Here is a 22,220-nt window from a genome sequence, read left to right as displayed (position 1 = left end):
CCGCCGGGCCCGCCCGTTTCCGTGCAGCCCTGACGCGCTTCTCGCCTGAGGTGGTTTTTTTTTCTGCCCGGGGGGTGCTCGGCGCAGCGCAGGGCGGGCGCCCGCTCTGCGCATGCGCGGCTCCGGCACTGGGAGGACTGGGTGCGTATCATAGAGGCGGAGGGGCAGGCGGCCGACCGCTCTAGCCGTCCTCTCTAGCCGTCCGCCCGGAAGCGACGGCGGGAGCGGCGGGGCCGCGCCATGGCGGGGACGGCGCTCAAGCGGTTGATGGCCGAGTACAAGCGTGAGTCCGGGGAGTGGCGGGGCCGGGCACTCCTTGGTCTTCCCTCTCCGCTGCCTCTCCTGACGGGATCCTTCTGAAAGCCCGGGAGGGCCGGAGGCCGCGGGCCGGGCGGGGTGGTGACGGCGGCGGGGCAGGCCGTGGGCGTCCCTCCCCCCGGGGCACCTCCCTGTGCCCCCGCCGGCCGCGGTTTCCCGGTCCCCGCCGGCTGCTCGGCTCCACTCGGCCTGTGGAGCTTTCCCTGCCTCCCTAGAGAGACACCCGGGGCGGGGGATTAGGGGGCGCTGGGGTCTGTGAAGCGCGGCTGTGGAAGAGGGGAGACATGGCTGGCACTGCTGCTCCCTCTGCGAGGCGGTTCTCCCTTCGCTCTTGCAGTAGGCCTCGGTGGGAAACCGTCCTGTGCACCGACCCTGGCTACGAGCCCCGGCTGTTTCGGCTGGGACACAGTGGCACGGGGAGCTTAGTCATGGGGAAGGCCTGGGGATCCTGGGCCAGTGGCCAATTCTTTTTGGTTTGTACCCCGTTAAATTTTCCAGGTGGAACAAAATGCAGCAAGGGAAGCCTCTGTTGCAAAGCTTTGTTACCTCAAAGATAATTAGAGGTGTTTGTCAAGACCTTAATGGAAGCGCAGCGGTTAGTAACAGCCTTGAAACTCGAATGTAGTGATCAACAACATAGACTACTTTGTTTAAAAATCTGTGGGAGATTATCTTTGCTGGCCCCACCACAGGGAGCAGGGACCTGCTGCTGCAGGCTGGCTCCCTCTGGACATCCCATTTGTCCTGCGGTGGGTGACATGCTTCCTGGTGAGCTTGCGGGGTGTCCAAAGGTGCCTTTTTGGGGCAAGAAATATTTTTTGCCTGTTTGTTTGTTAGTTGCTTTTGGCCTCTGATGTTCTGGCTTTTATTTAAGGCCAGGAAATAGAATGGAGAAAAAAAAAGACGTGTTTGGTGTTCAGCTATAAGAACTGGTCTCCTGCTCCAGTGAAGGTCATTTACAGAGCTCCCAACATTGTCCAGGGACGAGGAGTTGTTTCTCACTTTACCATCATTTCGTGGAAGACTCCAGCCTGTATAAAATAGAGTATTTATAGACACATGTTTCCTGCCAGTACTGTGTTTATTCTCAGGCTGCTCTGCAGAGCACAGGTCTCTAAGCTGAACCATCACGCAGGTGTTTGCGAGGGTTGAGGCTGGCGTGGGTTCCCCCTGCTGCTCGGGCTACTGCTGGTAGCCGCTCGGGATGATGAGCAAGCCCCGCCGGTGTGGTTGTGCAGGTAAAGCTTGTGCCAACAGCAAGTCTTAGAAACCTGCATTTTTCTGTTGTAATCCAGAAGCACTGACCTGAAAGGCAGCTGCAAAAAGACTTGACTCTGCTTTTATCTGTTCTCTTACATAAATCCCGTTAGTCCCAAGAAGTGTTTCTGATCCTTTGTTGTTGAGAAGCCCTGAGATCTTACTAGAATGTCTTGTATTAATTAATTCTGTAGGAAAAAGTGATATTAAATAGCATCAAAAAGAATTTGACTTAATGCTACAGGCAGACATTATGTGAATCTTCTCCGGTAGTTTCCCAGGGTAACACTTGCCATGAATTGAGTTACCATCTTGTTTGTGATCCTCCTTTATAAATACTTTCCCAATTCTAATGAAACATAGTGTTGTAAAAAATGAATGTAATCTACAATGACTAAGTGTACAGTGCTTTTACTTCTGGAGACCTGAGTTACAGAATTAGGGTAAGCCAGACTTTTCTGTTTCTGTGGCTGCCTGGATTACCCTATGCTAGGTGTACATTTCCAGGGTTGTTACTTTCCTTTAGTGGGTGCTCTCATCAAACTTTGCTACAAAGCCCAGAATCAAGCCTGAATTATAACGCTTCACTAGTGTTTCCGAAAAGACTGGGCAGTCGCAGCTCTTCAGAAGCTGTTTTGTCCTGTAGAAATTTTCAGCGAAAGTTATTTTGAAAAATAAAAATAGTTGCTGGCTGTAGGTAGTTCTGCTGCCTCTTTTTGCAGGAAAAGAGAAGGTCCTGTCTGGGGACGGGGCTCTAGTCTGAGGTTCAGCTTTGCTTGAACTTCGAGCTCCCTCCTGACAATGCATGTTCCCGATGTATGTTCCTGGTGCGGGCATAAGCACTGCGTGGCCCTGGGTGAGTGTGAGTGTGGAAGTGACTTTACACTTCCTCCTGGCTGCCCACCTCGGATGAAATCTTGTATGTATCTATGTGTATATTTGTGCACACAATTTTTTTTTTCTTTAGTTTTCTTCTTCTCTATCTCTTCCCTTCAGTTACTTCTAGTCACAACAGAGATGTCTGGCAGTCAGTGCATTGCTGGTGGGTGTATTTTGTTTACCAGACTTCTAATTCTTTCCTTACTTGCTTATTTTTTAGTTTTGGTCTTTGATTTTCCCTGTGTATGTGCGTGCTCGTGTTTAAATCTGTAAATAAAGGTTTATTGTTACCTTATGTGAAAAATGTTTGACGTTGTAAGGAGTTTCTACCTGTTGGAGCCCAAATACATTATTTCATTTTGGGAGAGGCTGTGAAATTGCACTGTTTTCCCTTCTTTGTGGAGAAGGAAGGGAAGGTGGCTCTGGGCAGCCAGATGAGATGGATTTATTTTTTGTCCTCATTCAGGTCTTTTTTTGCATGTTTGGAGTGTCTCATACTTTTTGCTGTCTCACATTTATTCAAGTATTTTTCTACTCTGCCAGAACTAATTTAGATAAGGCTTTCCAAAAAATCAGATATAAAAAAGGGCATACTTTCTGTTAGAGCATGTGTTTGTTGTTGATTCTAGATTTAGAATAGTGTTAAGGCCTGAAATGAGTCTCTCAATAGCAGGTTATGTTTGTGAGAGTTAAGAGATGGAAACCTTCTTCTTCTGTGTTTACTGTTTCCTGGCTGCATGATCTTGAAGATGTCTTTATCGCTGGCTGAACTTTTTAAATCTAAAATGGGTTACGTTGAAAGTATTAAGTCAAATCTGTGGAGACACAACAATTGTAGTGCCTAGTTGTATGCACTGTACTTCCTTTCTGGTACAAAGAGGCAATAGAGCAGTGGGTTGTAATGCCAACAGGTATCATTGGGAGTGCTGTTGGGTTAAAAAGAGGAGATTTACATTAATTTGGAGATTTCAGAGTTCACAGAAGAAATACACCTTTGTTGTACAGAACAGAATCTGGCAGTGCTTCAGTGGGTGCTTCCTATCCTTACTGCTTAGAGAGAGTTCGCGTGGAGCTGAAGAAAAGTCCCGTGGCAGCAGTGAGGTTTGCAATGAGCCGCTCTCTCGGCGGGGGGGGAAGAGAGGGATGAACATTTGCAGTAGGCCTCTGCAGCTGTCCCTGTTACACGTGCTTTGAAAATGCTCTTTCCTAAGTGTAACACTGAGGAAATATCTCAGACACACACTGCGCTGTGTGTCCGTCTGAGCTCAAATTGCCTTATGCTGATCAGATGCTACGTCAGAGAGGAGAGAAGAAAACAGAATTTCTGGCAGAGCGGAAAGAACAAGATTCTGGTTTCAAGCATCTCAGTCCAGATGCTGTCAGATACTGAGGTGAGTATGTGCCCATAATATTTCCTGAGTCTGGTGCATTTAAATCACCTTGGAGATATGCTAAATTGATAGAGTTTTTAGAAAGCATACTGCTGAACTTCTCTTTTAAGAATGTGATCAGCCTTTATTAACTGCTTTAACAAAAAGGTGTGTTTTCAGTTCTCCTCCTTTTGGCCAAGGCATAATTTGGCCATAATTGGAGTGATGACTCCATAATGAGCAGTGAAATGAAAAGGGAGGCATTGATTGTGTCTGCACCCAAATCTGCCCCAAGTTCCTAATAGAAGCGTTGCACTTCACTAGCATTGGCTCCGTTTCATTCAGTCTCAGCTTACAAGCAAAAGCTTTTAAGTAAGGTTTAGCTGTGGTGCTACAAGCTGGGACTCATCGCGTTTTGATTTGGAAGCAAATCCTCTGACTGTGTGCAGCAGAACCACCCTGCAAACCGAATAGGATGCCTTGTGGAGGATGCAAAGAAGGAAACTGCTCCAAATGCTCTCCAGTGCTGAAGAGATGTTGCTCTGAATCAGGTGGTGGGCTGCACCATGGGCTCCTCCGACATGCACCCAACACATGTGTCTGAGTAGAGAGCTCCCTACAACCCCCCCGAGACCCTGGGGCACCCTGAGGTGGTTTTGGTGATGTATAGGTGACCTGGTGCCTATACGTTACCACAACCTTGCCTTCCAGCAGCAGCTGCCAGCCTCAGCTTCTCCTTGAGACTCTGCTGTTCCTTTGTTTTCCACAGAGACTTTTCTTGGCCTTCCCCTTTACCTCTTTCAAAACTGATTCCTTTTCTGGCTTTCTGTTTTATCCTTTTTTCCACATTGACTGCTTGTCCTTCCGTCTCTTGGAATCCCTTAATAGGATGTTGCTGCTTGTGCATTTTCTCTGTAGGAACCATGAAGGCTTGCCTGGCGGTAGGGTGCTCCCTGCATATCGGGAGGCTGCTTTATCCCCCGGCTCCTGGTGGTGGCAGCTCTGATAGATAGCACCATGTAAAATACCAGCACAGGAAGGTGGTGGCTGGTGTAGCTTCAGGATCCGCGTTTCCCCCATCAATGCCTTGTGTTGGATGCTGTCCATGCTCAGCACAGGCAGAGGGTTCAGCTCCTTGCTGTCGCTGGGAAATAGCGCATGCAGGAACAGAAACTGCACATCAGTGTTTGAGGCCGTCGGCTGACGGTGCCTGGGGTGTGCGTATGTGCTGGCATGCTGCTGTCGTGGGTGGACGGTGAGAGGGCAGCATGGCGTGGTACTTGCAGAGGGGGAGAGCTTTCCTTGGGAAAGCTTTAAACCATGCATGCGGGGCAGTGGGGGGGTTGTCTTGCAGGCCAGGAGGCCAAACTTGGGCTAGCCAGAAGTTACTCCAGGCCGGATGCTGTGGAGAGCAGAGGGTGGGCTGTTTCATCTGCTGACATGCTCCTGTTGTGCCACGCGACTTGTCTGGGAGGACAGCCACAGAGGGACAGGGTTGCAGAGGAGAGTGGGGTAGGAGACTATTTGGCCGAGCTGACTTGTGAAAGTTTAAAACAAATGCTCTGATCGTGTGGTTTTTTTGCTGCTTACTTAAAAATAATTGGAAAATATCCCCCCTGACATTCCATTAAAGTGACCCTATTTTGGAGGCTCTGGTAAGACTGAAGCCGCTGATGCTGTGTCAGCTACTGGCAGTTCGTGCTGTGTAGCTCCTGAAAGCTGTGCTTCCAATCTCCCTTTGAACGGCTCTAGAAGAAATCACAGGGTAGAATGTGACCATCCATGTGGAAAAGGGTTTTTTCCTTCCTCAATGACCAGGCATAGTAGCAGCCATTCAAAATCAAAGCTCGTGTGCCCCTGCACTGCCCAGTTACCTCTTTGCCTGATCCTTAAGGATGGAAACCTCTTTTGCCTATCTCCAAGGGGAGAGCTGAGCAAGGTGAAGTAGAGAATTAAACCTCCATCCTTGTGAAGGCCTTTGCTTGGCACAGTTTGGCTCTTGCTTCCCATCGCCCCAGTTTTCCTTGGGGGTGGAGAGCTGTACGGCACACCTCTGCATGGCTGCCCGCTGCAGGGGACATGCAGATGCTGCCACTGGGCAGCTGCGAAAGCTGCTGGGCTTTTCAAGGGAAATTGTGGGAAATATCAGAGGGATTTTCTTCTTAGAGAGAGCCACAAGATGGAGCAAAATTATTCCAGGAGCTGCTGGGTTTGACATCTCCCTCTTTCTGTCTAAAAACATCAACAAGAAAAGCTGTTAGAGACCCACTATCAAGCTGGAAAAACCTGCTCCTTAACATCAGGACTTTGTGGGAAACCGTAACGCTGAGTTTCAATCTGCTGCTGTGCTTTTGAACTTCAGTTGGAGAGGTCTTTGCCAAAGTTAATGGCAATGTGAGTGAACAGAAGAGTTTCACTATCTTTCCTGTTGGTGTATCTCAGTACATTTTTGAATCCAACAGTAACTTAGCTGTTTTAAGACAAAAATCCTTGTGCTGTTTTGTGCAGCACTACCCACAGTTTTCACGTATAGCCTAACAGAAATTAGGTCAGGTGTCTCGTTTATCAGTTTGTGACTTCCCATATTCCCTGAGTCCGTATTCCTGCTTGTTTTCCCCATCTCAGTGGGAAAGTGCATAGCGCTTCCTGTGGCCACTTTTTCTGTGTTATGGGCCACTAGCAGTCCACAGGCCATTGGTTAGGAAACACTGTTCTAGGTAAGCAGCTCACAGGCCTTACTTAAGTTGGCCTCATCCTGTCACCTCCTCCGGTCTGACACCCTTGGAGCGTTGCCTCCTGCCACCAGTCCTGCTGGCTGCCCCACGTCTCACTTGGAGCTGTGGGGCTGGTGTTCAGCCCCCCAGGGACTGCAGGTCCACTGGTTGCCTGTGCGCAGCTGGACTTTACCTCACCAGTTGCTACCACCCTGCAGGACTTCAGAAACTGGAAGTTGATGGTCATTGCACTAGATAGTAGAAAAACTGGTTATTATTTTATCAGTGCACAGAGTGCTGGGCTTCAGCAGGCTGGAAATGAGGTACTGCTGCTGGAGGTTATTGTATGAATTGGGAATTGTACCGGTTTCCTACAGAAAGTGAGGGGTGATGAATCCAAACTTGCCTTGTGCAGCCATGGCTGCTTTATTGCTGCTTCTGTTTTTTACTCGCATTTTCCAGGCAATGCAGGGGGAGTCGAATTAAATTCAAGGAACAGAGCCGCTTGTCAAGTCTCTCTTGCTTCTGCTTCTCCAACTTTTTGCGTTGTTTTGGGGTTTGTATTGTGATGCTGCCAAGTCTGAATTGGTGCAGAGGGGTTATGGGAATACAATCCATTTTCTTTTCAGGCTGTTGAGTTTGTACCTGCAGATACCACAGTGCTCAGAGAGGAGAGTGTTCCTCATGCTTTGTGGAAAGAGTTTTTTTCCTTCCTTCTCAGTTTTAAATTGTTGCCCCTGGGAGGACTAGTTCTGGGAGCCTGAAAAATCACAAAACAGCAAATAATGTTGGCTACAAAACTCTCTTGCATGAAGAAGTTAAATTGTCAGCAGTGTGATACTGGGCCTTCTGGATGTGGAGTCTTGTGCAGTAAAGCATGGCCAGAACATTTCTCCCAAGGTGTCCTCAAGCTTTTCCCCCAGGGTATTTGCTGGCGGGGCCTCTGTGCTAAGCTGTGACCATCCAAATGGTAGCCAAAATGCTCGGGCTTGTAGGTCATGTTAACCTTCCTTGTGTTTTTGTTTTTATAGAGCTGACCCTGAACCCGCCGGAAGGGATCGTAGCAGGTGAGGAGTTGAGCAGGGTTTGTGCACTGTGAAGTTGTTGCCTTGCTTTCAGGTAGCGCTAAGTGTTATTTTGTTTTTTTCTTAATAGGTCCCATGAATGAAGAGAACTTCTTTGAGTGGGAAGCTCTGATTATGTAAGTTGATACTGGTTTGTATCTGCACACTATGATTAGATTCTAGGAGAACAAGAATGCAAAAAATATATCAGTTCTGCATAACATCGACCTTGGCCTACCTTTTACTGGGAGCTTCTTTTCTGACCCAAACTGGGAATTATATTTGGAATTTAAACAGTGTGATAGAGGCAGCATTGGGACTTAAGTGATCATTTGTTGTACAGGTGTCATTATAGTAAGCAACATTCAGCATAAGTAACGTGCAAATTTGACAGGAATACTCATTTGGGCTCCCTTGGATATACGTTGCATATACAAACACTGTAGGAAACAATTAATTGCATGTAGATCACACAAACCTGTTGAGAACTTTACTCAACTGCAAATATAGGACAGGTTTTTCTCATGTTTTAAGTGGAGCAAAATACACAGATTATCAGTGACAGAATAAAAAAATTAATATCTAAAATTAGTTTACTAACTATTCAGTTTTTTTCTAGAAAAATGGAAGGGGATTGATCTGAGAAAGTATTCAAATTTAAAAAAAAAATTCTTGTGAAATTCTTTACACTTCATGAATCAGCTGCTGGTGTAAAGATGTTGGGTGCAGTGGTTCCATGTAGAAAGCTCCTCTATTGGTGAATAGCTCTGATGACTACCTGTTGCGTTTTGGGGGGTGACCAAGACTTCTTTACAAAGCTGTGTCCTCCTCCTTCCACTCCTGAACTGATAGGCCCAGTTGTTCGTAGAAAAACTTGCCATGAAAAGACAAAATCTTCTTGCCCAGCATCTTAAAAGTCATCTTCTCTCTTGCTTGTACTCTTTTACTCATGCTGTGCCCTTCTTTGGGAACTTTGAGTGCACGGAATAACTGGTGAGTTTTACAAAATAAAGTTCTGAAATGGCAGGAGAGAGGAAGAGAGACCTCTGTCACTCAGGTCTGACAATTTATGCAAATACTACAGAATGAAAAGATGAAGAAGCTCCAAACGGCTAAGTTTGTCTTGAAGCTGATGATCTGTTGTTAGGGTAGATCCAGGCTCTGTATTTCAAGATTCCTTTAGTAAGAGCTGGTGATTTCCTTTCCTTCAGCCAGGTCCAGGGGGTCCCAGAGGATGCTGGGGGCAGCAGGTGGTGGCTGTGGCCCCGCTCACAGTGTGCCTGCTGTGTTCTTGGCAGGTTTTCACTGCAGCCACTAGTGCTGACTTAGGAGATTCTCAGTAAGCATGGGTGGCAGAATTTTCCTAGCTCAGTTTGCTTGGAGTGTATTGTCTAGGGGTGAAAAACAAGATTTCTTGGGATCAGGCATGCAACCAATACAAAAGCGTACCAACCTGTAGCACATCACCTATTCCACACAAGCTAGCTGCGTGGGTGATCCCATTTTATGGCAAGCGTGAGCCTCCGAGTTATTTTAGGCCTTGGTAAATGGAGATTAGGATTACCACTGCTTGTTCGCTGATTGATATGAAGAGTTGGCAAATGCCTCTGCTTATGTGCAGCAATTTATCCTGTGATAAATAGGTGGTACTTCCTGGTAGCTCAGTCTCCTGAAATTAAACACTTAGCATGGAAATAGGTGGTTTGTTGCCTGACACCAAAGATTTTGGCTGCAGTGTCTTACACTTTCTCTTTCTGCAAGTGGGATAGTTATCACTTTTCTGAAAGACGCGCTTTGTAATGTACCAAATTTCAGTTCAGACAGCTGTGTGTTGCTTGGAGTATGGAAATTCCAGAGGATTTAATGCACTTCTTGGAATCTGGAAGGAAATTCCTGCCTATTGGTACTTTCTCATAGCAGAGATTTTGTGGTTGAGTAGAGCTTTCATGGGGGGGACACAGAAGTACTTTTGGATTTGGTTCATTACATCAGAAAATACTTTTTCTGATGTTTCCCATGACAAATTCTTAAACAACAGAGGAGCCGCTTGCAGACTTGAAAGCCATTGAAAGTGCTGAGTGTTGAGCTTCAGGTCTTTGTCAGCACAAAACGAGGGGTGGAGGTGCTTTAATTTTGGTTTCTGTATTGTGTGTGTGTCATAATAAAATTATATTTTGAGGTCTGCTAAATTCTGAAGCTGTGGTACAATAGAAACGTATTTACCCTAAACATGTTTGGTTACTTTCATCTCTTTACAAAACTCTTATTAGTAGAAGTATTTGCGTACATTTGGAAAGCAAACTAAATGACTTGTTTATATTTGTCTGTGATAATCTTCTTGAATGTTTTGTAATCTCAAATGTGCTGTGTGAGATTATGGGAATGAAAGAAGTGCAGATGAGGAAATTATAGTTGGCATAAAATTTTTAGACAGATGAAGTGTAAAAGGTAAGTAAGTAGCACAAGAATGAAGAACAGACTAGAACACTTTTTTTTCCCTTCACCCAATTTCTATAAAGCTAGAGCACATGTAATGGCAAATAAATAAAAAAAAAAAAGAGACCTTAGAGAGAAAAGACATTGCCTGTTTATCAGTTCAGAGGTGGGCTAGGTAATGTTACACAGATTGGTGTAATAGCTTCTCTCAGAGATAAAATAATGCCTTTTAAAATAATGGTGGTAATAATTTGTATTTCTGGTGTTCTTGCTTGCAGCAGCAGTGCTGGATAAATGTTGAACATATAAATGTTAAGGCTGTATTCACATGTCTGAATGACAGAACAGTTCTTATGCTCCCAAAGTGAGTGTAGTAGATCCACAACTGAAAATAAAACGTGGTAGTCTTTCTGAATGGTGGAGGTTTGGAGCCTGATGGTAAAATGCACCCTTTTGATGAGACATGAAACAGTAGCTGAATTAGAGTACTTATGAAAGCCAAATCTTTGCAACAGGGTGACTTATTTGTGGTGATAAATAGCCCCAGCATGTCAAGAGAGTTTACCATAATGCCGCTTGATTTCTTAGCGCTGCGTGAGGTCCTACAGGCTGCGTTGTGTTGTGCAAGTTAATGAATTGAATGTTTCGAGACCAAGTTTTGCCCTCTTTGGTTGGCATATGCAAGTGTGTGTTGCTTTTAAAGTTTATCCCCAAAAGATGCAAAACCACATAATTGTTAAGAACTAAAGATGGCTTGAAAACTAAACAGTATAAATTGAAGTCAACTTACCAAAAACCTGTCTAGAAAGGTAATTAGATCTATAATTAGGCTTATGACTTTTGTTTAGCATGGAATTCCCCTTGACAGCATCTGATGACTGTGGGTTTTGGTCTTCTTCCAGCATCTTTTTACAAATAAGAAGCCATTTACAAATGTATGTGAAGCTATGATTATAGTATTAATTGTCCTTGTCAATGTGCTTTTCCCTCTTATTTTGGCAGATACCCGCCATCCTTTTCTTGTCCTTGCCTAAGTAATAGCCAGCTCATGGAGTTAAGAGTTTCTTATTTTCATTCTGTATCTTATGTCAACAGAGTTGTTCATTACATCTCTCTCACAACTAAGCAGTCTGGTTGTCTAGCAAGTCATTTAATGCCATACAATGGCCGGAGGAGAACTGACGTCTGCTTCTCAATGCTTTAGGGAAGTCTGTAGAGTAGCATCGGGTATGGAAAAAGATGCAGAGACTGCCTGCTTTGCAGGCTGTAAAGAGTCTTAGATGGAGCAGGTTTAAGACAAGGTTTTTCTTAGAGTTACATGCCTCGAGCCTGTGCAGAATGAGTGCCTTTTGTGTGCATGCAGTTAGTAGTGGCCAGTGCTTTGTCTTCCCTGGGGTGTGGGAACTGCTGAAGGCAACTGGCCTGTTGGCTCAGTGCTCTGTGCTCAGTGGGACGGGTGTCACCACTGCATGGTCTGGGTGTTTCTTGGAGGAACCCTAATCGAGTACTGGGTAGTCTGGACTTCGACTAGCATAGCAGCTCAGATGAGATCATAGCATAAGGCATGGAGGCTTTGAATGTGGTGTACTTTGCAATCACACCACCTGCTCTGCAAAGATTTCAAGAGGTGCTGTGCTCTTTACCTCTCTGGCCCTGCCAATGTCCTTTTTGAACTGAAAGTGATGCTGTCAAGTTTAAACGTTGCAGCCTCCTGAGTGTTTTGTAGTTGCAAATGCTGTCTTGGATTAACTTTAATAATTTCTTTGAAGTTGATCCTGGCAGCAATGAGTGGCTAAAAGAAAAGCATTTTGCTCACATAATACAGGCCCTGAAATGGAGCATGTTGGGTTAACATATTTGACAGAAGAGCCCTTAAGGCTGTGTGTTTGCTCTCAAAACAGAACATAAGACACCCACCAGCTTTTCAATGCGTGTATGTACATACTCTTAGAAGTTCAACAATAAGCCTTTAAAATGCAGCTCGAATTAAAATGTTCATGAAAAAATGCGTTCAGTGTACTCTCAGATGTGAATTGAATCCTGACTAAATTTAGGGAAAAGGCCAGAAAGGGAACAAAATGGTTGAGATGATTTAGCTTTCATTCTTGCAGTATGTTGATGCATTTCTTTAATCTAACCTGCTAGTGTCAATATTCAGGTTTAAATCACATAGTTCGTGTGTTTATCTAGCAGCCAAGTCTTTTGAATCCCAAAGTTTAAGAGAGTGAGCCTCCTAGGGCTTTAGGTTTTGCTGGTCTCAATTTTCTTTTTCTGTAGATTACCACTTGCAGCCTTAACTGTTAGGAGTCCTTGAGCTTTTATGTTCTTTCTGGCATGGAGAATGTGGATTGGAAGGAGGTGGCATGAATATTTTCCTAAACTTTATTTCCCAGACAGTGTAACCCTTGTTTGAGGAGCTTTTTACTAAATACATGAGGTTTCCTTGGCTAAGACTTTCAGTGATGAAGCTTGTTTCATGATCTTTATAATCAAGGGAGATCATGTTTGTGTTATAACTTCCAGATGGTTCCTCAAGTTCGAATAAATCATGCCTAATAAACTTTTTTGCTCACCTTCCAAAAACGTTTTACGTAGGGAGAGTAAAATAGTTGTCTATATTCGTAACTTGATTGCACTTTGAACTAGATGATGAGCACAATAAGGAAATGTTTCTACAAGAACCCTGATGCAGCCATTTGTTCTCCTCGTGCACTTGAGGGAGTGCAAACTAAATACCTTAAGTCTGCAAAGAAACATTGTTGTCCTGCATCTAGCAATTATGGTCCCTGAGCTGTGTTTTTATTTTTACAAAACATTGCTGTATTTTTTGCATCAGATAGTGCTGAGTGTTTATTTGTGGTTATGCTCAATACTGGCAGTTTGAATCTCCGAGGTTTTATAAATTACTTTTGAGCTACAGCATTTGACATCTCTGTCTTGTGCAGCATAACAGTATCTTCAAAGGCACAGGAGTCCCACACCTGCCTCTGCTTTCTCTTGACGTGCAGATGCTCAAATCCTGGAACATGCCTTGGAGCCAGATACTCCAATTATATGCAGACACACCCTGCTAATTAAGCAGTGTTGTGACCTTCCTAGTAATTTAGTGTGCAAGCTTTGATTTCCCCCTTCCCTCCCAAACCCCATATTTGGATTTAAGTTTATGAGGTGTAGGCTAAGAGTGCATTAACTCTTTGTTTTCTGGAGAAGATGATATAACCCAAATCTCCTAAAATGTCTTTTGGTTGAAAGAACTATTTAAAACTCTGGTGAATAGCTTTTTTATCTGTTTCTAGGGGTCCTGAAGACACCTGTTTCGAGTATGGGGTTTTCCCTGCTATTTTGAGCTTTCCACTCGACTACCCGTTAAGTCCTCCGAAGATGAGGTTCACGTGCGAGATGTTCCATCCGAACAGTGAGTGTGATGCAGCAGGACATATGGGGGAGTGGGTTGCTTGTGCACCTTAGAAACAGACTTTTGCAGCAGGAGAGCTGGCATCCTTCCCAAGGGGTGGTTCTCTCTGTTTCCAACCTTGAGCATGCAGTAGGAGTGTTCAGCTGTCCAGCAATTTTGCTCTGTCACTTATCACATTATTCTTCATATATCTTTTGGTCATAAATAGTCCAATAAAGATTCCAACAATTTCACTGTCTTTAAGATCATTCCAGGAATACTTGTAACTATTGTCTAAATAGTCCAAAGATAGATCTTCTATACATGATGTGAGATTTAGTGAATTAATACAGACTCTTTCGAGTCTTGCTCTGTGGCTTGTATTTAAATAGTTTGATGTTACTGTAATGAGTGAAAATTTGTTCATGTTCACCAAAGTGTGGCTGCAGCTTCATCAGGCAGCATGGCTTTTTTCCCATTAAGTCACAAGTTTAGTGACATTTCTGATGTGATCTTTCTGAATTACAGAGTACTCCGTCCAAGTAGATGACACGTTTGCAGGCATTTAATATTAAGACTTTGCTGGCCTTTTCTCTGCAATTCTGATGGTGACAATATTATCTTAAGACTTTTCAGTGGAAGTAATTGAAGTAACAAGTACAGCTAACAAGTTTGAGCCTTGGACAGGTAAAAACCTTAAAGTCCCCTTTTGCAGCCTGGAGCACTGCTTTCTGGAGTCAGCCTTGGCGTTCTTTGTAAAATTGTTGCTTATGACATCTGCTAAATCAACATGGATTGCATAAAGATTGTTTATCATCACCCAGATTTGGTGGGCTGGATCTGTATTCTAGGCTGTCAGCTCTCTGCCACTTGAGAGCAGTAAAAGGAAAATGCTGCCCTCCTGCCTAGTGTTTCCTTCCCAGCTGACGTTCCTGCACTTGCATAACGCAGATCTTAATGTCAGCTGGGAATCGATTTATTTCATCCTATTCCAAGGAATTCTGCAATTTCTTGAAGTTCTTCTTTCCTTCTTGAAGCACCACTGATGCGGATTCTTGCCCATTTAATCCACATCTTCCTGTTCTCCTGTGGAAGACACACCTGCATGTCACAGCATCGAACTGTGTGGATGTGCCCAAGGCAGTGTAGCATCACCTCTGATGTCTGCAGCAGTGCAGCATTTGGCACCTGGAAGCAGGGCGGCCGCATTGACACCTTGCTCCAACTGGACTAATTCACCCAAACTTCTTGGTGGAACTGGTCTCTGTGGGCAAATCTGTGTCCAGGCAATACTCTGCAGCTGCAGTTGTGGCCTTGGCTTGAGGTTCACTGCTCGCAGCTGCTTTGTGGGCAGCATAGCCAGGAGGAGTGGGGTGCCGAGAAGCACGAACTGCCTGACTCTCATGTGTTACAGAGTGGCTCTACATGTGGGTGCTCCCCCCGTGGGGTTAACTGAAACATACTGGATGGTCAGCTTAGCTCTTTAAAGTCCCATGACTCTGGGTCATGTTAATCTAAAGTTGAGATCACCTAAAGTAGATACTTCAATCTTTCTTCTCGGGTAAGATTGTGATGGTTTGGTTATACCCAGAAAGGCTGTAGAAATGGGTGGCTGTGCTGTGCTTTTTCTGTTCCTTAAGTGCTTACTCCTCCACCTGTGAGGAGTTGCAAGGAAAATCTTTAAAAAGTCTGCTGTGTTCCCCTTATCTTTGCAGTTTATGTTATGTACAGGAGGAATTGAGATACCACAGTACTATATTCTCTTAAAATAAAACTATGTTCGTGGATGCTCTGGTGAAGATAACTTCAAAGTAGCAATTAATGGCAAGTCTTGTGTTAGCACTTAGTGACAAAGTGGGAAGATGCGTACATCTTCCTGGAATCAGTCTCTGCTATCATGACTGTGCCGCTGTGGTCCAGCTGTTTTAAATGAGGCACTACATAAAAACATTAGAGTAAATTACAAGTGAAATACCTTCTGCCAGTGTGTTCTGAACTTGTAAGGAGAAGTCCTGATTGAGCACGTGCTGTTTTCATCTCTTCCAGCTACAGCTAGACCAGCTCCAGTCCCCAGCCTGGGGCTGCAGGAGGGGATGCAAATAAAAGTCTTCCAAAGTGCTTACGTGTTGCAGGCTTGTGCAGACATTAGCTGGGTGAATGGAAGGAACTGGAAATGAGCACAACTGCTTCCAGCGGTCATTCCCTCTTTTTGTTTTGTCTTGTTCACCTGGCAATGGCACAGGTTTGGACACCCAAGGAATAGAAGCACTGGAAGTACTGAGATAAAGTTGTCATGCCTTGGGAGGCTGCAGAATTAGGCCATGCTGCTAAAGCAGTGTTTTTAACTCTGTTCTCTTTGTGTTGCCTCTTCAACCTTTCTTAGGCCTCATTATCAAGTCAGTGGAGTCCTGCGTCTGTGCAGACGACTTCTACTGTTGCACAAGCTTTGCTTATGCTACAGGTGGGAGGGGAAGATGTCTGTATCCTTAATTGACAGGTTACCTTGTTTCCATGCACTTTAATGCAGCAGAGCTTTAAGCAAAATTTTAAAAAGTAGTGTGAACTCTTCTGGTTGCACCTCAGTAATGTTCAAAATAAGATCGATTATATTGTTTATAGCATACCACTTTTCCCTCCTTGCTGCAGCAAAGCAAGTTTGCTTAATTCTTTTTATAGTCATGGTCCAGTGAAGGACTCCAACATGCATTCAGTGCTGTGTGACTGTTACCCTTCAAGTAGGACTGGTTACCTACTTGGAGCTGCGTGTGTGCGTAAATACTTGCCTTGTTCCGCTAGGCTGCATCTCTTCCTTTTTCCGTGGAGCCTGTCACTGGTTATTAAATGACAGGAGTGCTCCCAGCAGGCTTCTGTTAGGGAAGGATGACCCAAGTTTGTTACATTTGCTTAAAGAAAACTGTTGCTAGATTTTTGTCTTTCAGATTTTTGTGTCCGCTTGCCTTTGGAAGAGGAAATTTAAAACTGGGTTTAGCTTCAGTCATACAAAGGCTGTGTCCAAACATTCATCTGTGATAAAGATCAAGAGAGGCCAAGTGTTTCCACTGAGTAACAATCAATCCCCTGTACTTCTTGTGCAGTTTACCCAGATGGGAGAGTTTGCATCTCTATTCTTCATGCTCCTGGGGATGATCCCATGGGATATGAGAGCAGCGCTGAGCGGTGGAGTCCTGTGCAGAGTGTGGAAAAGATCCTCTTGTCAGTTGTTAGCATGCTGGCAGGTAAGGACTGCTATTTTGTTAGCAGTAGCTCAGATAGCTGCTCTAGCTAACTCAGTAACTGCTTCTTGCTGTTTGATTTGTTAAGCGAGCAAAGGACATGTAAAGCTGCTCAGCAGCAATCACAGTTCTTAAAGCCCTAGTATTTATTTATTAATAAACCAGTTCTCTGAAAACAATTGAAAAAGTATAACTGAACAGGTGTTTCCAGCTTTGTCAGCAACTGCACTGCTTTCCTTCAAGGTCAGCAGCAACAGAGGAGATGCTGATGGGCAGGTGGGTCTGGAGGCTCAGCTGGTTCCCTGCTCCTGCATAAAACCTGTGCTCTGTCTTTGTATTTGCTGTGATGCCTGTTTAGCTCTTGCAGGTCTTAAAGCTATGGGTTACAGCTTGTGTTGGATTTGGCTTTAGCAGCTGAAGGGTTACCAGCCAGATCTAACCAGTACGGTAAACTGGAGTCTGTGGCCTCTGTCATTCACAAGCCAGCACCCTCCATTTCTGTTTGGTTTTTGCCAGCCTGGGAATGTACCCCATTCTGCCACCTCTGGTTCAGGGGATGGTTTCTTGAGGAATGGAGTGAAAAAACTTTTTGTGCAGCCTTTTAAATGGCTTTCCCTAAATCTAGCAAGGGCTGTGGATCAACTCTGTTGTGTACAGCTCCCTGAAAGTCAGATTTTTTTACCACACAGCGGACAGAGCCACGGAACTGCCCAAAAAGGGCAGAGCTGTGTCCCTTAGAATCCTTTTGAATGATAAAAGATTTTAGAAGGTTTAGAGGGTTTAGAAGGAGCAAAGTTGATCAAAGAGCAAGCGAGAGATTTTTACATAGGACCGTTTTAGCTTCAGAATAGTAACCTACTGTTGGGAAGCTGTGCAGACAAACAGTACCTTGCTGGGCTTCCTGGGGCCTCCAAGAACTTGGTTTGTGGTGCAGCCTTACCTAGACTGGTTAGTGTGGGAGTCACCTGGTCTCTCTTATTCTCTGCCTGTGCATCCCGTTTTCCCACAGCTTCTGGTGGAATTAGTCTAAACCATCAATGGTCAGCTTCTTTCAGGCTGCTGGCGAACTCTTGGCTCTGGTTCTGCAGATAGGGTAAGCTCAGGCTTACCAAACTGGGTCACCTGGGTGTCTACTGGCTTTTAAGGGCAGACCATCAGCATTGTGTTGAGAAAGACATGAGCCCAAGATATCTGCCATGAATGGGGCTGGGGTGGATTTGGACTAGTGTGTGAAGCAAAATGGGTAGAGTATGTTCTGTCTTAGTGGCTTGTGTAATCCTGTGACAGTTGTCCTGTTGTATGCTGACCACAAACCTGACAAATCCTGTGTTTCAGTTTACCTCTGTACAAAATGAAGTGTTGGAGTCACAGGGGCTTAATGTACTTTGTAAAGTGCTCTGAAATCCTCGGATAAAAGATGTTGTAGAAATGAAAGCATTCAATGGGTTTTCTTGGTTTGTTTTGTTGTTTTTTAATAGGACAAGCCATCCTAAAGAGTGACAGAGCCTGTTTGGGTGGCCTGGTCGGGAGGGCTTTGTGTCTGTGAAGCCGCAGAACCAGAAAAAACATTTTGCAGGGAGCAGTGTGCAGTTTTAAAAACGCTTGATGACACTGGTGGTGCCGTGTTGTGGCGTTCCGTGTGCATGCTGGGGCTCAACTGCTGAGAGCATAAACAAAAGAGAGTCTTGCTCCTCTGCCTTTTTTTTCTTACCTAAACTCAACCTTGCTGTGATATTCTCTTGTGATCAGTTAAATCAGAACCATTTGGGAACCCAGCAACTGTCATTGGATTTTCTTTAGTGGTGTTTCTGTAGTCCCAAGCAGGAGGAGTGTGCCAAAGCCACAGGGAAGTGGCAGTGCTGAAGCATTATTGAAAAAGCGAGAGGGTCTTGCTCCGTTGCCTGCCTGCCTACCTATCTTTCAGTCTTTCTCGTTTCAGAGCCGAATGATGAAAGTGGAGCCAATGTAGATGCCTCGAAGATGTGGCGGGAAGACAGAGAACAATTTAACAAAATTGCCAAGCAGATTGTGCAGAAGTCACTTGGACTTTAAGCTCACAGACTGAAGTGTTTTGTATTTCTCTCCGCCTGAAAACGAGCAGTGCTCAGTGCTGGTACCAAAAAGGAAAACTTTGCAAAACTATTAGCCTAGTTATTCTTATAATTCGTTATTTATTTACCATCTCTTTTCTTCTTCCACTGCTCCAGAGAAGCCTCTAGTTCACTCACTAAATTGTGTGGAAAAGGGATTTAATACTATGGAAAAATATGGAGACAATGCTGTTTCAAAGGCTGCTTGTTGCTACCTCACTTCATCGTATGGAAAGCTTGGAGACTTTGCAATCTGCAGCCCGCCTTCACCAATCTGCTGTTTGAGAACAGAGCTGGTTTGGATCACCTGCTGGAAGAATTAGTTGTATGTTTTTCTAGGTAGCATTGCATCTGGAGCACCAGTAGGCAGGAAATAATCTATCAATTTTATGATACTTGCTAAGTTAAGGACAGCATTTGCAGTCAGCACTGAGTTGAAGAGTATAGTTAGCAAGAGAGGCTGTAAAACAAGTTTATAGTAAGGATGCATTAGCAAAGAAAGTGATTGTGCAGCATGTAACTTTAAAAGAAGATCTAGGGAGTTGTTGTCGGTGTCTGACTGGGGGTCCAGAATGGGCTAGTGTTCCCATTTAACACTGTGAGTTTGTATTGAGCCTTTGAGTCAGTGTTTGCTTGGAAGAAATCCCAAGAGCTGCTTTATTACTCCTTGAAGACACTTAATTGTAAACTTTACATTCAATTAGAGGTGCAAGATGTGAAAACTGGATTCTTAAAGGCTTTTGTCAGGTTCACCATGGATGAGGTAGGTCATTGGCAGCCTGAAAGTCTAGTGAGAATGTGTCTGCTCCACTGGGCATGTAAAATATCTCTGCAATACTGTCAGCTCCTCTTCTGTTGACATTTGGGTGTTGAGAGGATTAGGCACTGCTGCCCTTTGCCGCTACAGCCCAGGTCACCCGTTTTTCAGGTGAACGAGTGAAGAGGGACCTGATGGATTTTGTAAAATGAACTGTAACACTTCTTTATGCTGACTGCTCTTGTGTATTTAAATATGAGTCAGAGAAGACACCGACTGTGTTCTCTAGGGGATGGTAGACACATGTTTAGAACTGCAGAACATTGTAGCCAGCCGTTGGTGGAGGGTGTGGAAAGCATGAGCAGCCACAATCAGTTTGTAAAACTGCTTAGGGGCCACTGATGACCTTTGTGCTTTGCAAGTGAATCTCCTGTGTAGGTCCAAATCTTCTCCAATTTACTACAAGCAATAACATGCCCATTGATAGCACATGAAATCAAATTTTGTTGGCAGCTTTAAATGGGCTAAATTTGAAAAGGGCTTTTTTTTTTTTTTTCCTCCTGTGACAAGCCTGTGACATTGAAGGAGTTGCACCGTGGAGAAAGCTTTACGGAGGTGATTGTGTGCATGTGCATGTGTACAACTCATCAGTATTTATGTCTTGCTGTCCATGCTGCATATTCCTGTGCTGCAGATCATGGTATACCATTGTTCTGCACCTCTGAAGAGTTTGTATTGCTACAACTTGCTGATTCTGCCTCCTTGTAGAAGTAATTCCTCTTGCATTGGTGTAAGGATGGGAGGGGGACCTGACATAGTTTGGAAGCAGAGATGATTAAATAGTGTTGTACCTAACTAGTATTTCAAGGCATACAGGAAAATGTAGCACATCTATGCAGACTGGGAGCTTTTTTTTGAATTGTAGTAGATGGAGCACTGCTCCTGGGAGTAGTGCAGCCACTCTTGGAAACAACTCTGGAGAGCTGGGGGCACCACGTGGCAAATGATGGATTCAGCAGACATGGCAAGAGTGGGCTTTTTTAAAGTACAGAGTATTTTATTCATGTGTGCTCACTCATTATCTTTATTTTGTGGTGGAATTTAGTCTGTATACTGAAAATAAAGTGATTATATTTTCTCCTTTCCTAGATGTATGCAAATGCATTGCAGTGGGTTTTTAATATGGGTAACAACTGCTCAAAAGAGTCCAATACAGGCTTAGTCCAAAGGAGTGGAAGGGTTTATACACAGTGAAAACACAGGGGATGCTTTAGAGGGGTCGAAGAGTTGACACAGTTGTTTGGGCTTTCCGAGCAAGTGTCTTGTCTCTGATGCTGGCAATGACTTGATAATTCAAGGAAAAATATAAAAATCTGAGAGCTGGAAGATGTGATGCACTTTGCTTCTTACAAAGGTCTTGTTATGATCCATGTACCTGGCCTAGGAAGGTCTTGTTATGGCAACAGGTGAATTGTGAGTTTTAATATATCATTCAAAATCTGCTGATATTAGCTCTTGGATTTGAGAAGGACAGTTGGATGTCCAATTCCTACTGAGAATTTCCATAGTCCCCAAATCTCTGTTGTTTAGAAATAAAATAATTTCTTTTTAAGTGACTGGCATGCAGCAGGCTTGCTAACTCAGGTTGTTTTAAGCCACCGAGTGAAGATATATGCTGGGCAGTCTTGCAGGCAACAAAATGTAAGCAGAAGCCCACCTCAGAGGACTAAAATTTGCCTTGTCGAGGTGAGAACTACTGTCCTGAAAGATGGCTGTTTGCTTAGCTGAAACAGGCAGTGAGCATTTGTGTTCATTGACAGGCTTAGACATGGCACTGCAGTTGGAGTGTTAGATTCCCTGTTTGTTTTACTCACAGGAAAGAAATAAAACTTCATCGTCATTATTCCGTAATAAACTGAATCCTAGCATACAGCATGAGGGTTTGTCTCGCACAGCTCCGTGACTGGGTGAAGGCGGGTGGGTTCCTGCTGTGCCCAGCTTACCCCAAGAGAGTTTCACTGTGCAGGCAGCTTATCACAACTGGGGAACACCTGAGAGTTGAAGCTTGTAAAGCTGCCATGTTGATGCTGTGATAGACTTCCCTGACAGGCTTAATCCTCTCGTTGTGAAAGAATACTCGTGTAATACTAGCCAGTAGCAATGTTTTCCTGAGCAGTTGCCTTTTTTCAGTCTGAAACAGTTACTATAAAACATGTTCCTTGGGGAGTGTCGGAGCTCTACAGGTGTTACGCATGCAGGTAAAGTATTAAAGATTTTAAACCCCCCTTTTTCTGGATTATATTTGCTTTAGGCTTTTGTATTAAAAAAAACCCCAAACCAAAACCCTTCAACAAAGCTGTAAAAATGCAAGCAACGTCCTCTTTAAAGCCTTTGTATATACATACATACACACACACACGCTTTTTTTTTCCTTGGCAAATGGGGCTGTGTCAGAACACACACAGTGGGATGCAAGACATTCATTAATTGTGTTTTGTGTGCCTGTGTGCATGCAAGCAGTTCTTTGAAAGCGCGAGCTGCTGGGCAAGAGGCGTTGGAGCCACATGAAACGGCTGCAGCTTCAGGGCAGAGCCAGCCCCAGGCTTCTTTCCAGCTTATTTTTGGCTGGAGCTATATCATGAATGGAAGGTGGTGTGCTGCCTTCAAGATAAAATGGTGAAAGCTGCATCTCTGGAAGGTCCTTGCTT

General features: G+C 44.4%; 1 protein-coding gene across 3 annotated transcripts; it reads left to right on the top strand.

The window, feature by feature from the left end:
- The first annotated feature begins 135 nt into the window (after window positions 1–135).
- Window positions 136–20,666, top strand: UBE2G2 (ubiquitin conjugating enzyme E2 G2). 3 transcript variants are annotated; one of them, XM_075032303.1, is made up of 7 exons: window positions 148–283; window positions 3,743–3,845; window positions 7,570–7,605; window positions 7,694–7,739; window positions 13,335–13,453; window positions 16,528–16,668; window positions 18,590–20,666. In XM_075032303.1, the coding sequence occupies exons 4-7, from the start codon at window positions 7,699–7,701 to the stop codon at window positions 18,715–18,717; spliced, it is 429 nt and encodes a 142-aa protein (XP_074888404.1). In that variant the 5' UTR covers window positions 148–283; window positions 3,743–3,845; window positions 7,570–7,605; window positions 7,694–7,698; the 3' UTR covers window positions 18,718–20,666. The 3 variants fall into 3 exon arrangements, with proteins under 3 accessions (XP_074888402.1, XP_074888403.1, XP_074888404.1); XM_075032301.1 differs by lacking the exon at window positions 3,743–3,845 and having other exon boundaries at window positions 136–283; XM_075032302.1 differs by lacking the exon at window positions 3,743–3,845 and having other exon boundaries at window positions 141–283; window positions 18,605–20,666.
- Window positions 20,667–22,220: the final 1,554 nt, after the last annotated feature.

Source organism: Buteo buteo, chromosome 7 (genome assembly GCF_964188355.1).
Source record: "Buteo buteo chromosome 7, bButBut1.hap1.1, whole genome shotgun sequence".
Taxonomy (NCBI): Eukaryota; Metazoa; Chordata; class Aves; order Accipitriformes; family Accipitridae; genus Buteo; species Buteo buteo.
Note: the sequence above shows the minus strand (reverse complement) of the source record. Positions and strands in the feature narration are given on the sequence as shown.

Excerpts from the sequence above, each read along its gene's own strand:
- UBE2G2 (XM_075032301.1), top strand. The coding sequence starts at position 241 with ATGGCGGGGACGGCGCTCAAGCGGTTGATGGCCGAGTACAAGC. Across the intron at positions 7,606-7,693 it reads GCCGGAAGGGATCGTAGCAG|GTCCCATGAATGAAGAGAAC; the intron begins GTGAGGAGTTGA and ends TTTTCTTAATAG. Across the intron at positions 7,740-13,334 it reads GAGTGGGAAGCTCTGATTAT|GGGTCCTGAAGACACCTGTT; the intron begins GTAAGTTGATAC and ends ATCTGTTTCTAG.